The 15,936-nt window shown below is 38.1% G+C and overlaps 1 protein-coding gene across 2 annotated transcripts in view; it reads left to right on the forward strand.

Annotated features, from left to right (window-relative positions):
• Positions 1-15,936, forward strand: part of COL4A1 (collagen type IV alpha 1 chain) — a 130,238-nt gene that overhangs the window by 55,237 nt on the left and 59,065 nt on the right. The window contains exon 2 of one of the 2 annotated variants that reach the window (XM_064504029.1): positions 887-937. In XM_064504029.1, coding sequence (XP_064360099.1) covers positions 887-937 — 51 coding nt within the window. Of the gene's footprint in view, positions 1-886; positions 938-3,401; positions 3,562-15,936 lie in introns of those variants that run through there. The other variant, XM_064504035.1, reaches the window with a different exon arrangement.

A 15,936-nucleotide genomic window follows, 5' to 3' on the forward strand; every position in this document is an offset into this window, starting at 1 on the left:
CACCATTGCCTGGCTATAAGCATTAACAGTTGCCTCTATTTCTAATATTTTAAATATGGAATGGTTTGCTCTATTGGAGGCTGTGGTTTGACTTGATTTCATATAGTATGTATAGATGTCTTTGTCATATATACAGTTTACCGTGGTAATGATATCAATATTTTAATTTCCTTCTAAGACTGTTGTCCTGCTATCTGAAGATTGTTAATAACTGCTTAAAAAAAATTTAGTGAATCAATATTAAAAGGTCTCATGGTAAACGCCTAAAGGGTACAGACAAAATTCTGTGACTTGAAGAATATGTGCTTTGATTCTTTTTAAAGTCTGTTATTTTTCCTCCATAACTATAGAAGATAAATCATGAACTGCAGTTTCACCATTCCTATCTCCTGAAAACAGTGGGATGTATATATACAGATTAAGTATTTGTGCAGAATGCAAGCCATTTCTTTACACACTGGTGTTAGAGATGACTTTTAAAATTCTACTAGTCTTTGAATGTATAAATATAGAATCCTTAGAGGAGAACCCACCTGTTGTTTTAAATTGAAACATTCATGTTGCTAGATGCAGAGTATATGTATATCCTATAAAAATGAGTTATTTTTAAATGGTGGCCCAAAATATAGTGATTATAAAATAAGTTTTTAACCAGAAAAAAAATACTTTTTATTTTACAAGGGCATCTTTTTATTATACTGAGCATGGAAGTGTACATTTATATAAAGGTAACAAAACATTGTGTTGGACTCAAGTGAACTGTTTAACATTCCTCGTGTTTACTCCCTTTGTAATCTGCATGGTACTGATGACATCTCTAGCTCTTTATGGTATGATCTGGCACCCAGTTCAAGAAATTAATCCTTAATTTCCCTTTTATTTTCAGGGTTGTTCTGGTTGTGGAAAATGTGACTGCAGTGGAGTGAAAGGGCAAAAAGTGAGTATGTCAGCTCTCTCCATCCAATTTTCTTGCTTATTTAAGTGACGTGGTGTCTTGGATTTCCCTGCAGCAGCTGTCCCACTCCTGTGCCCTCCCCTGCTTCTCCATCTCTCCTCCATTGCAGCTTTGCTTTGTCCGTCCCTAAACTGGGGTCTCAACCCGGGATCCTTGACCCCTCCAGGCCTTCGCCCCAACTAACTTCCTATGGCAGACAGATAGCATCCTCCTGCTCTGTTCCACGTGGAGAAGCAGCCCCAGCCTGTCTCCCACCTGAGGTTTGTTCTGCCTGATCAGCCTTGTCATTTCTTACACCTCACCTCCGGCATTTGCGGTGGGAAGTGCAGATCCTGACATGACATCCTGCGTAATTGAAGTCTGCTGCGAGAGTACACCTCTGCAAGTGATGTGATACGTTAGTTCAGAAATGCTCTCCACGGTACAGATTGCTCTCCAGGAAGGCTATCGTGCATCATAAGTAACCTACCCTGACCAAGGTTTCCTGAAGTAAGGCATTGCCTCCTGCAGTTAAAAGCAAGTTAATAATGAACTTAAATATAGCAAAGTGTTTCATGTCAGTTTAACAGAGGGAAGTGTTAAAATTCATACTGAACCCACCCAAAATATTTATTTTCAGTGCTTCCCATTGATAACTGAAAGAGAAAACAGAGTTGAAATTCTGTTTTTAAATTTTTTTACAGAACCTTGCAGATCAATTTCAGGGTTCCCATTCAGCTACCCAAACTATTTCTGTGGTACAAAACAAAAAAGATATATTAAAGGCTTCTTTTGAAGCATTAACAGTGAAGAAAACATATAGCTTACTTAAACATTCCACGAATTCCCCTTGTAAATTACCTGCATTTGTAAATATCGTAGGCGTTCAATCACTCCCCTTATCTCTCTCAATTCTGTTGTAGAGATTTTAATCTAAACTGTGTTCAGTTGTGCATGCGCATGTACTATACCTCTGCCAATGTAACTGAGTGTAAACCAAAGGTTTTATCATCCTGTGATTGCAGTGGGAACATTTTTCAAGGTAAGCTGTTTAGGTCACCCAGGGAAGTATTAGAGGAGTTTTTATTGTTTTGATAAATATCTTGTGTTCTACATTGTCTCACATGTGATAGCTGCATATTTACAGATGAGAGTTTTAAAAATGTCTGTTGGTGGCTCTTCTTTGGTGTTTTCTAGAAAGAGGAATATAAATGGCTTAATTAGAGACCTAAGCATAAATCATTTTATTTGTAACAGAACATAGATTAATTTATGAGAAAGATTAAAAGTATCAAGTTTCAAAACATCTTTTAAGGTGGAGTCTCCTTTCTCAATGACCAAGTAATAGCTGTTTAGTAAAAGTCAGCCATCCATTAGAACCTGACAAAGTTAAGATTGGTGAGTCTTGGAAATTTGAATTTATTCCTTGATATGTGGATCTTATTTTTCAGCTGCAAGTACAGGTAAATTATGGTAGAGTAAGACAGATATTAAGTTATAACTCTGTTGTTCAAAGCTATTAGTTTTCAGTTGGTAGTGTGTGCCAGCATCTTGTAACTAGATCATTTTTAAAAATGATGCAGTTTTGGGAAAGAGTGTGTATCAACACTTAGTCTTCATTTACTTCAGACTATGATCATCAGTCTCTCTGCTAGAGGTAGAGGACAGATTCTTTTGCTGGCATATTTAATTTACATCATTCAGAGTTTCAAGAAGTTCTATTTATAAAAAATATGTGCTTGTCTATTATGATAGTAGTTAAAACTACCTCAAATTAATGTAGGTTAATCAAAAATGTAGAAGAGAGAAGATTATCAATCCTTAGCAGTAGCATTCCTAGTAAATTCCAGATCTCATACACTTACCTGTTGGATGAGTCTGTTGTGCAGCACAGCTCACAAACTTCTCTGTTCTTAAACACATATATACTGAAATATTTACGTGCTCTCATACTGTGCAGGGAATTTAACTACTGACATCTCAACAAGTGAATAAATAGCTATGCCTAGAAAATCACATCTAAGAAAAGAATCTGGAAATATTTTGAAATATATGTTAAAATAATTTGATTCAGATCAATGTGTACCAAAGTCTGATGGTTACAATAACAATCTGAAGCTTCCAATTGTGTACCTAGGAGTTTGAACAGAAACCTTTTTTTAAATTACTTTTTAAAATGTCCCCATCCCCATTTTAGCCCAGTGTAACTTTTAGCCACAGTTCTTTACATTTAACATTTACCTAGTGTAAGAACTGCCTGCTACCCTGTCCCATGCCTGAATAGATGTGAAGCTGGTCAGGGAAAAGGAGGAAAGCGTCTTTCCTGTTTGGCTCTATATTTTTGGAAATGATCATTCCAACCATTTGGCTTTGGCTTTGAAACACGTCTCTGTTCAACAGGGTTCCCTCTATTCCCACTATTATTTGTTAGTGCATGTTATCATGTACCTGTTATTTCAGAGATCTACGTGAATGCCGTTTAACCAGAGAAAGACCTCTGTTCTGCATATATGCGTAGCCAAGAGCAACTCCAGAGGCTGTTGCAATCCCTCACTCTGGTGATGCCCAAGGAGACCAAGGCTGAGAACATCTGTTCTGCACATCTCACGTAGCCTCATGTGTGCGAAGTACGTACCCACTCTGCCCAGTGCTGTCCAGGGCCAACACATTGCTTGCGCTGGAAGCCCTTTTGATCTGGCTTCCATGTTGTGCAGAAGTACAGAAACACTGAAGGGCGCTTTCTAATCCACCCACACTCTTAAATGACATAACCACACCACTTCACTGCCGTGGGAGCTTCTGCAGCTGCGGAAGTGGGTGCTGGGTTTGCCCTTTAATGCCTTAATTATTAGCATCTGGAGATGCATTGCTTACCATAGTGTGGGAAGAAGTTCCAGACCTGATGGTTTACATTTTTTTTTAATTAACTTTCTTCCCAAATAATCATATTAATGATCTCACAGAAAAGTGCTGAAAATAGTATTTGAGATAGAAACTGTGAAATACCTATGAAGTATTACCTAAGAGAATTTCAGACCTGGAACAGTGAATTATACTGCCATATTTTCATCTCTTATTTGAGAATCTTTTCATTAATATGACCATTTGGATGGCCATATTTAGAATACATTCAGTCCATTCTCTTATTAGACTGTTTGCATGAAAATTGCAGCACTATGCCAGACTCCTTTAAGATGACTCATACTTTATCAAGGGCACATAATTGACAAAGTCTAAGGGTTTTTGGTCCAGATTTCAGAAGACAAATGTAATTGCAACAGATGGCTTTTAGCCTATAAAGCCTTTATTACACTGAACATCAGGCTGTTATTTTAAGCTATATAATGTCAAGTATCATGTATTTGCAGAACAGAAGGGGCAGAAATATTAGAATAGCTTAATATTGTTAAAATAATACAACAATAAACAATACCTTACTGTTTTCCATTAGATTAGCCTATAATATCTTCATTTTTTTCTTTTACTCTTTTTTTTATTTGGCTTTCTACATAATAACTTACTGTTCTTTCTAACCTTGCTAAAGTGTGAGATCTGTTGAAACTGATTAGGATTTTGAATGCTTGCCTACATTTTATTTGGTTACTCAGACAGAAGCTATGTTTTCTTTTTTATGCCTACCTAGATTTTGAGAACCATTTCAAGCAGCTGTGGAGATAAGAACTGCTAGGCATTAATGTGGATAGAAAAAGCATGTTAAGCATTTAATTACTATTTAGAGCAAAGACTGTATAGAGCTGAGTAAAATTCTTTGTTCACTGACTTTTTTTTTTTTCCAAGAATGTTCAGTCTCTCATTCATGAGCATTTGCAGTCATTTTATGCTGTATCAGAAACATGTATAATGGGGAGTAATACTGGAACTTTGCTGTAACTAATGTAGAAAGATTAACGTTCTAATGCTTATCAGTTAGAATGCATTAAAATAGAAATTGTTATTCTTTTGTATCATGTAATGATTCCCCTTCCTCAGCATTACACATTGAAAGTTAAAATTGCAAGAATCTCAATATGTGATTTTTTGTCATTGTGCACAAGCTATTGTACTTTCTTAAGAAAAAATCTCTGCTGGGAAATTCTGTGGAAAAAAAAAAGAAAAGACTAGAATTAACTACTACATAACTGATGCTTTTGTTTTTTCTTTTTGTTTTTGAGATGGAAGGAAACTTGAGCAAACCATTTAATTGCAGCATATTTTTGTTCGCCTGGTTCTGCGAATGTATCTGTATTGTTATGCCTACATGAAAATTACTTCTTTGTTCCCCTTGCTGGGCACATTGTCCCAGTGTATATTGACTAGGGTGCAGAAATGCCCAGACTGGCTTTGCTTGAGCTATTTCAGGTCTGGAAGCCAGGTAGCTCTGTTCCTGGCTTGGGTGGACAGTCCCTGTGGAATCTCTGCAGTCCACGGTCAACAGGAACGGCGACCAGTCACTTCCCTCCTCTGCTCTTGTTGTATGTTCTTAGAAGTCACACTGGGTTTTGCTGTCTGCAAGTGATTGTGCTTCTCCATTTATTCTGGGTAATGAAGAGTTGCCTATGTCCAGTGGACTGTGTCCCTGTCTATTTTTTGTTGTGTTTTTAAGGTTTATCAGGTTGTAAGGGCCTGTCAAGGCTTTTCTTGTCATTCTAGTTATAGAAAGATAGAGCAAAAGTACATATGAGTTAAAACAATATAAAATTTCTTGTTGGAGAGAAGCTCAGGCAGTTGACCAGAACATCGATAGAAACGTAGTTCTGAGTTACCTTCACAATATAGCAGAAGACAAGAGATCCTTTAGGTTACTCAGTAATCACTAGGTCTGTGCTTTTCATATTCAACATATATTAACAGCATCAAGATTTTTTGGGGGGAGGGGTCATGGATGTTCACTTTTACACTTTTCGTTAGCATTGTCCGTTTCATAGAAATATGTACTGTTTGGATTTAATCTGCTCTTCCAGAGTTTTTAGTGTCTGTATTTAAAGTAGGTGCTACAGGAACTTATCTGGCTCACAGCACCTGTCCATGTCTGAATTGAAGGATCATGAATTGAGGACACTAAAGAAAGCACAGCTAAACTATACATCCCAGAGAGGGTCATACAGTTGGCAAGAGGGAGGACAGGCAAGGTGGGAGGAAAGATTGTATTTGTGGTCTGGAAAGGACTAGTTGACAACATGAAGTCATCTAACCATTCCTGAAGGGGGAAATCAGAAGTTTGTGACCAAATAAACAAAGATATGGATCTTTGTTCTGATCCGATCTTCTTCAGGGAGATTTGACTCATCAAATTTGTCAATATTTTTGAAAAGCAGTAATATTTTTGAATGGCAATAATTTCTACAATGTTTGTGTCTATTCTGCAGTCACAGTAATGCATTTCTATTGATTTACCCATTCTTTATGTCACTCAGAGAATATCTATATTTTACAAAGAGAGTATCCAGACAAAGCTGATATTTTTGAAAAGAGCAAGAGTAGTGTGTGTGTGTGTGTGTGTATGTGTGTGTATGTATGTATATATATATATGTATGTATATATAGTGATATATAATAAGTATTGAAAGCTTTCTCAGTTTTCCAACTTGCAGGTCAAACTTTTAAGTGATATCTGGAGCCCTCAAATTTTCTTAGTCTGAAATAGTCATTGGAACCCATGTCTGCTTTGCACAAATGGGGCCAAATGTTTCTGGCAAAGCTTTCAATAAGAAGATATGTTTATGCACTCAATATGGTATATATCTTTGATTAACTCAAACTAGTGGTGAATTGATCTCTGTGGAAAGAGTGCTAGAAAAACAAATATCCCAGTAATACTATGTAATGCAATATGCTTGGATTTAGTTTTTCAGAGCCTACTTTTAAAGGTTGTCACACATTAGTATTTCAGTTGGCATTATATAACCTTTTAAACAGCTGTTGCCAGATGTGTATCTTTGCTTGCAAAGATGTTGGTATAATCTGAGGCATTTCATCATGGAACAAACATGCTGTATAGCCTCACGAGTTTGATTTTTACATTTGTATAACTGCTGTTAGTATCTATCTTCATTATGGTTTGTTAAAGGATTACAGGGCCTTATTTTGATCTGAGTCATGTGGGCCTCCAGTGAAGTCAGTAAAGTTTCCCAAATGTGAGATCAAAGTAAGATCAGAAAAGGCCTATAAAATCTCCACTTCTTTAAAATTTGTAGGCACTGGAAGAAGAGCCATTCAGTGGAATACCCATGGGTAGTTTAGAATCGTTCCAAGTTAAAAATTTTGTTACCGCAACCAGAACCACACTTCCAGCATCTATTGACTACGTAGTGATTCTTAAATTGTATGGGCGTGCAGTTTTTTAATTATCTTGTCATATGTGTGACAACAACTGCAGTCTGCTGCTGCTTTCTGTATGTTCATCTTATTGCCTATAATGCTAATACTCTGTCATGCTGACAGGGTTGAGTGGGTGTAGATTAAGGGTCTGGGACAGCAAATGTCTGGGGAACAGCAGTAGCTACATTTTGCAGTTTATCCCTCAGGCTTCTTTAAATCATTTTTCCATTCAATTTATATTGTGTTTGCTGGTGATCTCAGACCAAGCCAGCCATTATAATTGATGGTTCTGTGATATGTCGGTTTCCACACAAGGATTTCATCATACTTGATGCATTTAATAATCTCTCCCTACATTTTCTGTGCAGCAATGTTCGCAAGAAAGAATCTTAGTATATATTAACTAACACTAGGAAACCACACTAGTGTGGTAATCTCTTTAAATCTTATGTCATGTTCTAGCCTCTCTAGCCAAGAGCAAAGAGAGGTTTTTTTTTTTCTTCTTTTTTTTTCTTTTTTAATCTAGTGCTAGAGGTAGTTAATTGTTTGGCTCTGTTTGCTCAGCTACCTGCTATTTCAGATTTTAAATGTATGTCTTCAGTCAAGGGTCATAATTTAGATTAGTCATTCGGAACTGGTGTTGGCTCTCAGGAAGGCAAATCTAAGTTCTGTTAAAGTTTGGATTTTATTAAGGAAGCATGAAAGTGGGATTGTCAAAGAGGAAACCTGAAGTAGCTGCTAAAAAAGTGATAGTAAAGTACTTTATCATTCAAGCAAGTTCTAGCCAGCTGGAGAACCTCTTTAGTTTAACCAAGAAAGGAGCTTAAAATCACAAAAGTAGCAAGAACAGCTGAGAGAACGTTTTCAAGAGATGCTAAAAGGATTTGCCTTTTCTTTCAATTAAGTAGAACACCTCATAAAGTTTATATAACAATGAATAAATTGATTTACAAGAAAAGTAGCAAAGAAAGTTAGCCTGAATGATGAAATAATGGTTAGCTTTCAGTAACAGGTAACATCTTACACATCATCTTTGATAGCAGAAGATAATGAAATTAAAGGTAAAGCCAAGGTAAAAGCAACCTAGATTCCTATCCAGAAAATCATGTTTCTGTCCCTTAGAATATTTCAAGAATAACTAAAATGGCAAAAACTACCTATAAATTTTGTAGCTCTTAAGGAAAGCATGTGACAGCCTCCACCAAAGTTCAGCAGGAACATTTTTAAATGTTTTGAAATGCCAACAAAAATAATTCTCACCAAGGCCTGCGTCAAAGATCAGTGTGCACAGTTAAAGTAAATACTGAGTTGAGTGAGTGACTGAACACAGACACTAGCATCAAATAGGGTGTCTTCTCACTCTTCTCTCATTTGACACTGTTACTGTCTTTATGATGAGGAGATGTAAACTGATGCAATGAAAGTATTTCATGGCTAGTTAGCAGTATACAGAAAGGTTTTGGTTTTTTGATAACCCCTTGTTTTGCTAGAGCAGTTCAATCTACTGGCAGGCAAGCACTGAAGGACTGTGAAGAACTGCAAAAGAAATGCAGGTTAAGTAGCAGTAAAGGAGGAGAGAGATGGTAGAGAGGGGGGCATGTAAAATGTACTCTGACTCTAAACTCAGGAGTTATGTGAAAAAATGAAGGAGTACCAAAGACTTGCATAATATAGCACTGTGTAGCACTTTTACTGAGATTTGGCCATTGAGAAATATGCAATTTAAGAATGCAATTACCAATCTTCAACTCAAATTTCTTTTCTGTCTGAAAATGTGGAGATGAAAGTTGGAAATCTTATTAAAGATGCAAAGACACATTTATTCCTGTAAAATTCCTCCAAAGGGAATTCTTTAGGAAATTCTAGGTATTAAATGAAATGAGTTTGTAACAACGCCAAGACACTGGAGGTGAGGGACACCTTACCTCAAAAAAAAGAAAAGGAAAAAAAAGAAAAAACAACACTTCGAAAATAAAAGGTATGCAAAGTATAAGCCTTTGATAGCAAAACTTTGGACTCTACATGCCTTTGGGTACAAGCAGATTTCAAGATGGGACGGAGAACAACAGCACTGCCAATGTGACTGATAGATATCTCTGTAGCAAAGGGGAATCTTACAGTCTCAAACCCAACTCCCATCACGACAGATTCCCTCCTGCAGTGGCTGTGTCACTTTCCTGTACATTCCTCTGGGTGGCAGTCATACATCACTGATTTTGTGTACTCTGACGTGCTGTTTTACACACTTTTCCTTTTTTGTCAAAAATAAAACCTGTAAGAAATCTCAGCAGTATACCAGCTTTTACTTGAAATTCATTGACAAGTAATGATCGACTGATTATGCTGATATGCTCCACAGTATCAAAATAAGGAAAGTTTTTGTTTTTCATTATCATTATTGATTATGGCATCTTTAATAATTTCACTTGTTTACATTGAATAATCCTGAAGATACTACATAAAATCAAATTGTATTGTCTGCCCTCCAGTGCTTCTGACTGAGTCAAGGGACTCTACAGTTTAAACTGAAGAAACACTGATTACATTTTTGGGACAGTGTTATCTGCCTTGTGGTATTCTCATGATTAAAAAGTCAGAAGCCAGAGTATTTGTCCTAGCTGTTGTGGAAAGATATTTTACTTCTATGCAACTTTAAAAAATGTTTAAAACTTTTGAAATGCCATTTCAGACCTAACCAAAAAAAGCATCTAGAATAGCAATGTCTAGAATAGCAATGTCTGCTTAGGATATGAGCTACTTTGTTATGAGAACTTACTGCAGTCTGTACTGTCTAGGACCAGCTGCCCATGTTTTTACTATTTATGGAAGAGATTATTTTCTGTAAATATGTCCATGACAACCTTTGGCAAGAGAATAAAACTTTGCATGTAACGTCACATTTCATTCTAGGTCTAGGATCTGAACAAAAATAAATTAAAAATCCCCAAAAGTTCAAAACCTTTTTTTCTGCTGTTTCATCTTTAAGTGTGAGCCTTTAAAGAATGCCAAATGCAAACAAGTGCTAAATAATTTTCACTAACGAAGAAGGAAGGGTGTGGTGCAATTTTTACCCCTGATTTTCTTAGACCTTTAACATTGTGATTTAACACAATGTGCAATAAAACAAAGGAAGAGTTACTCACAGCTGATGAATTCAACAGATGATCAGAATGGGTAGGAAATATAGCACCCTTTTGAATCAACCTGTCTCCAGGTGTTAGAATTTCCTTTTTCATGCTGCAAACACATTTGTCCTTCGAACTTCCTCTTCCCTAGTGGTTCTTTGATTTTGTTCTATTCCCCAGGGTGGCTCTAGCTTATGGGAAGAGGGTCCTTGATCCTGATCTGATTTAAAAAAAAAATTTTGGGGGGGAAATAGACTATGGGTACCATTGGTAAAAGGTTCGTGTGACTGACTTCTGAAACACCATGAGCTCTGTGTTTTTAAAAAAAATCAAGAAAAGTTTAAAGATAAAGACAAAGACAATGGATTGCATACCTTGGTGTTTAACTCCCAAGCACTGGGCATGCAGACTTTTACAAGCAGAAAATAAAACTCATCAGCTGTCTATTGGCTTCTGCAATCTGTTAGCCTTGCTTTTATATTCCTGTCATACTGTGCTCTGGATCATACCTTGAGGTAGACTACTCGCTGCTTATAAAGTGTTCAAACTAGGGAACATGAATGTTTTCTTCTGTGAATGAATGAAGGGTGCATGTACCCCACTGAACTTCAGCAACTTTCTTCCTTTCTTTCCTTTTTTTTTTTTTTAATGGAGGCAAAACAAGCAAATCTTCTAAGTAGTAGTCTGCCATAAGTACAAATACGTTCCTCCTTAGCATCTCACCTACTTCTGGATCTATAACATGGCTTTATCCGCATTGGAGTCAAATATCACACAAAATATAGCACTGCCAAAGACAAAAAAAAAATCTGAGAAAGGAATCATTTTGAGCTAAAATTAAGAGTGTGTGTGGCTCAGCAAGTCCTAGAAAGGGACATGTGGGCACTTCTGTTGAAAAAAGTGAGCACAGCAGTTGCAAAATGAGGAATAACTGCGGAGTGAACAAGAAGAAGAATTATAGGAAGAAGCCTTAGTAAATTAAGTAGGGAGGGGCCACTACTTATAGCTGGTTTAATTTAAATTCTGTGATGCTGATAGGCAATCAGTTGCATGACACTAATTAAGTAGAGGTTGAGGTTGTAGCCATGACTGACTTGAATATTAGTTTTAATTCACCTGGCTTATTTTCTTATTCATTAAGTTCTACTTCATTAACACTGCATATCCACCCACTTATTTGCCTACAAACTAAACACATGAATACTGATATGTAGAGAAAAGGATACACAAAGATTGTTATTTCTATTTTTATAGTCTTGGGAAGCACTTAGCTACTTCCTGAGGAATGCTCTTTGCAGCCAGGAGACAATACTGAAATATACTTTGAGTCTATTTACATTTAGAAGGCAGAGGCACAGATTCAGTCCATGAACAGTAAACCTGAACAGCTCTCTAATTAAATGTTTATACTGGTTGATTCACTACTGGAGAATCTGGCTCATTTTGTATCACTCAGTGCGGGTTCCCCAGTGTTGTAAATTCACTAGACTCAGGAACAGATACTTTCATAACAGGAGAAAAAAAAATCCTTTTGAAGAGTAAGAAAATGCTATGTGAGATGCCATTGTTCACAAAACATCATCTACCCTTTATATATCTGGCTCTGTATAGCCCTGATTTTTGCACCGTAAGTGGGTGCTCTTTGCTGTTCTTATGCTCGAGTGCAGCTTGGGAGCTGCTTTAGCTGGGGACCGAAGGAATTGCATGGGTGACGGACGCTGGGGAGAGGGCAAAGGGAAATGAGATGGCAAAAGCAGCATCCCTGCAGAGAAGCGTGGTGAGAGCGCGCTGCTCTCCAGCAGCTATTGGAATAGCTCTCTGTCTGTATAGATGTCTTCAAGTAACATAGAGCAGCCCTAGTAATGCTTTAGGTTGTCCAGGGACTAGTCTAGCCGGCAGCCAGCCTGCTTTTGGAGCTGTGCAGGTGATCTACAGTGATCATGGCTGCTCTTTCTGTTAGTCATGCCAAAAATGTTGGACTCATGTTTCCACTTGAGTTTTCTCAGATTCTTCCTGGCAGTGTATAAGAATCTAGATTTTGCTGGCTCCCCCCTGCCCTTTCCATTCTGCATACTGTCAGGGGCTCATCCCCAAAACTTCTGGGTGAGCCAAGATCTTTACAGAGCTCCTACACAGATTCTTTGCATGTCTTTACAGTTATGTTTGTATAATTAATTACTTGCTACTCATACAGTTCCAGAATTTTGTAGCTATAGAGTGGATATATTCTAGCTCTGAAGCATGAGCAGTTGGAATCTTGTAATGTTAAGCATCCTTAGTGCATTTAAGGACACTTGCCATATGAGCATATAGCAGTAACTCTGTTTGACTGATATCCACTTCACACTTTCAATAAAATACTGAAAATGGTAAGTGCAGCTAAGGACAAACAGATGATCTCTTATCGTATGTGTTTATTTTAATTGTGAAAGATATTCAGAGCCAGTGCTCCCTCTCGTGGTTAAAATTACTCTTCTATAAAAGAATTGGATTTTCACCTCTGCCAATTCTTGAATAACATAACACTTGGCCAATTACAATTTTGTAAAACTTGTATAAAACTGCGGAGAGCGAAACACAATGGCTCAGGAGTGCTACTGAGATCACACAGTAGTGTTTCCCACTGAGTAGTATAATTACTGGTCTAACACCTCAAAGCCAGTGCGCTTGGGTGCTTGCAGTTTTATCAGCTGAAGGAACAACTACCCAGCCTGCATTCAGCTCTCATGTGGTTTGGGGTAGTTTGTGCAGGAACTGTCTAGGTCTTTTCAAGGCTGTTACGTGTTACTGTAGATTTGACAAGGTCACACTGGAGCAGCAAGGTGTGATGAATGCTTCAGGATTCATCTGTATGGTTGGGGGTTTTTTTAGTGCATAATTGCACCTAGACCCTAGACTAAACTTGATCAAAACCAACATATTAGCCTATTCCTACAATCAGAATGAGAAAAAGAGAAAAATAGAAAATAATGCTGAATTGTCATGTAGTGTTTCTCTCTTTTGGAAACCGCAGCCTGAATTTTCATCTTGAAGCAGCCAGTAATTTAGAACCAAAACTTTTTTTTGTCATAGATGCCCATGGTGGTGTTTCAGTTCAACAACAAAATGTTAGCTTTTGGGAAGAGGGGTGTGTATCTGTTTGTGAGAAAGTTTAAGCTTGGAATGGATGTCAGATTTTTTCAGTGTGAATAGTGGTCCAAAGACAACTCTCCTTAAAGTTAAGCACTTGCTGGCTGTGATCTTGGTTCCTTTTGCTGCAAAGGCGTAGCTGAAGGGCTCTGATTGATAAAACCCCAGTGACTCTAACTGCTCTGGTGTGAGACACTGCTACTGCTACCTTTCCGACCCCGTGGGAGGGTTGGCTGAATGACGTGCGGCAGCCACCTTTTTTGGGTAGGTCAGCTTAGCTGCGTTTTGACGGAGGTTTTTTAATACATTTTTAGGTGAAGGACCTGCACATGTTCTGTTCTGCCCTCTCTGCTATTGGGGTAGTCTCTGGCAGAAGCCAACCAAACAGGTGGAGTTGGATGGGGGCTGTGCGATATTGTTTTAAATGACTTCAGAAAAAGCTGCATGTTCTTATTTATCCTATGCCTGAGTCTTTGGAGAGTTTGAGTGCACTGCATTCATGTGGGCCGAGGCACTGCATGAGCCCACAGTTTTAGAAACGTGATTTATATCCATGTTACCAGTCTCTCAAGTTTCAAATCTCTCAGTCCAACAGTCCCTAGGCGAAATAATAAGGGAAGTAATTTATAATGTGTTGCTGATTATTTCCTCCTTCACAGCCCTTAATTTATTACAGTTAAGTCTTTTGAAAGTACTTGCTTCATGTGACAGTCTTGCATGGCAATCTGCAGGTGTTCCACATGTGAAACACTATTTCATGGCTAACTTGAGAGTGTTAGTGCTAGCAAGAAGATCAGAGCATGTAGCTATGCTCTTAACAGGTTTAGCTTTCTTTAGAAGTCCATTCATTTGTTTTAATTTGTATGTCTAAAACAAAGGCATTTGGATGCATTTCACAAAGGTTGGACTAGGAAAGGCAATCTTGCTAATCAAATGAGTGAATGAACACTTGCTGGCTTTTTCCGTAGCATCTTTGCATTTTCAGTAGCAGCTGAGAGGCTGAATATTTATCTTTGTGAGCTGAATAATGACTTTTCCATTGTGTTTTCTGACAGTTTGCCTTGAATCAGTGGAGATGCAGATGACTTGGTTACATCTGTTTTAATTTCTGAGTCTCATGAATTAATTTGTAAGAAGCAGAAGCTCTTTCATTATTATTTGCCAAGGCTTTGCAGCTGTGCACATTGGGACTGGAACAGTACATGGCCCTTACATGTGCTCTTTACACATCACAACTAGAAATCTCATTGTTGAGCAAAAAATAAGCAGGATCACAACAGTGATCTGGTGCTTGCCAATTTATGTAGCATGGATGCTTGATGACTTCCAGCTTAAATGTAGTGCAAATGCTAGCTGTTGGGCTGCTTGGCTGGAACACTGGGTGAACCAAGGGACTGGACAGACAAGTGGAAAGGGATGCTAGTCAAGTATTTCCTTGCAACACAGGGCATCTTCAGAATATGCTTACATCTATACTGGACAACGTGATACTTCTGAACTTGAAGTTCTAAATAAGCCACCTTGGATAAGAAAAGTAGCAGTGCAACTGCTGCTACGCCAGCTATCTGTGCAGGCTAATCTACCCTGTCAAATCAGGACACCTGGAGCTGTGCTTTAGTATGATGTTACTGCTTCTAGATGGTACAATTTCTATACTCCATTGTCCAGTGTAGACGTTTGGAGACTGATAGACCTTTACTGTAATTTAGTGTAGTTCCACTGATGCCAAAAAGACTTCTCATGGTGTATGTTTGTACTATCTGGAGCAGGAGTATTAAGGTTAGATCTTTGTTCATTAGCACTGCTTCTTTCCTTACGAGTCCTCAGCGTGCTTGTTTCCTAAAGCCTTTTTAAAAAGAGACGGTGTGATGTACAGACGAAAGTAAGGGACTGCTGTGCAGGACTTGTCCCTAGCTCTGTTACTGGTCTTTGGTGAATAGATTGTCTTGAGTTTCCATGGATGGCATGGAGGAGTAAGATCCCCTTAATGGTATAGCCTGAGACTGCACAAATTTGGGCTATTACCCAATACTTACTTTGCAGTAAAATTAATTAGGAGGACAGAGTAGAGAAAGAGAAGTGTAAGCACTGCTGCTGCTGCCCACCTGTGAAAATAAATGACCAAGATGGCAGGTTGTAAGCAGGCAGGTATGAAGCAACTTCCCTCTGGGGAATCACAGGCAAAAATAGGAGCTTAGTTCCTATCCTAATAGGAGTGTGTGAAACAACGAGTCGGCAGAAGGTGGGGGACATGACAGCCCTGCACATGCTCAGGAGTTGGGCTCTCCAGGCCTCTGGACATCCAGTAGTTTGACTGGATGTCCAGAAGTCTTGGACAAATAGCCATTTCATTTTTCTTTCTGTTGGCCTAAAAATTCAAGTCAGTAAAAGAAAATGGAACCTTGGGTTAACCTCTTTGGCAAGATGGAA

Source organism: Dromaius novaehollandiae, chromosome 1 (genome assembly GCF_036370855.1).
Source record: "Dromaius novaehollandiae isolate bDroNov1 chromosome 1, bDroNov1.hap1, whole genome shotgun sequence".
NCBI classification, from domain to species: Eukaryota; Metazoa; Chordata; class Aves; order Casuariiformes; family Dromaiidae; genus Dromaius; species Dromaius novaehollandiae.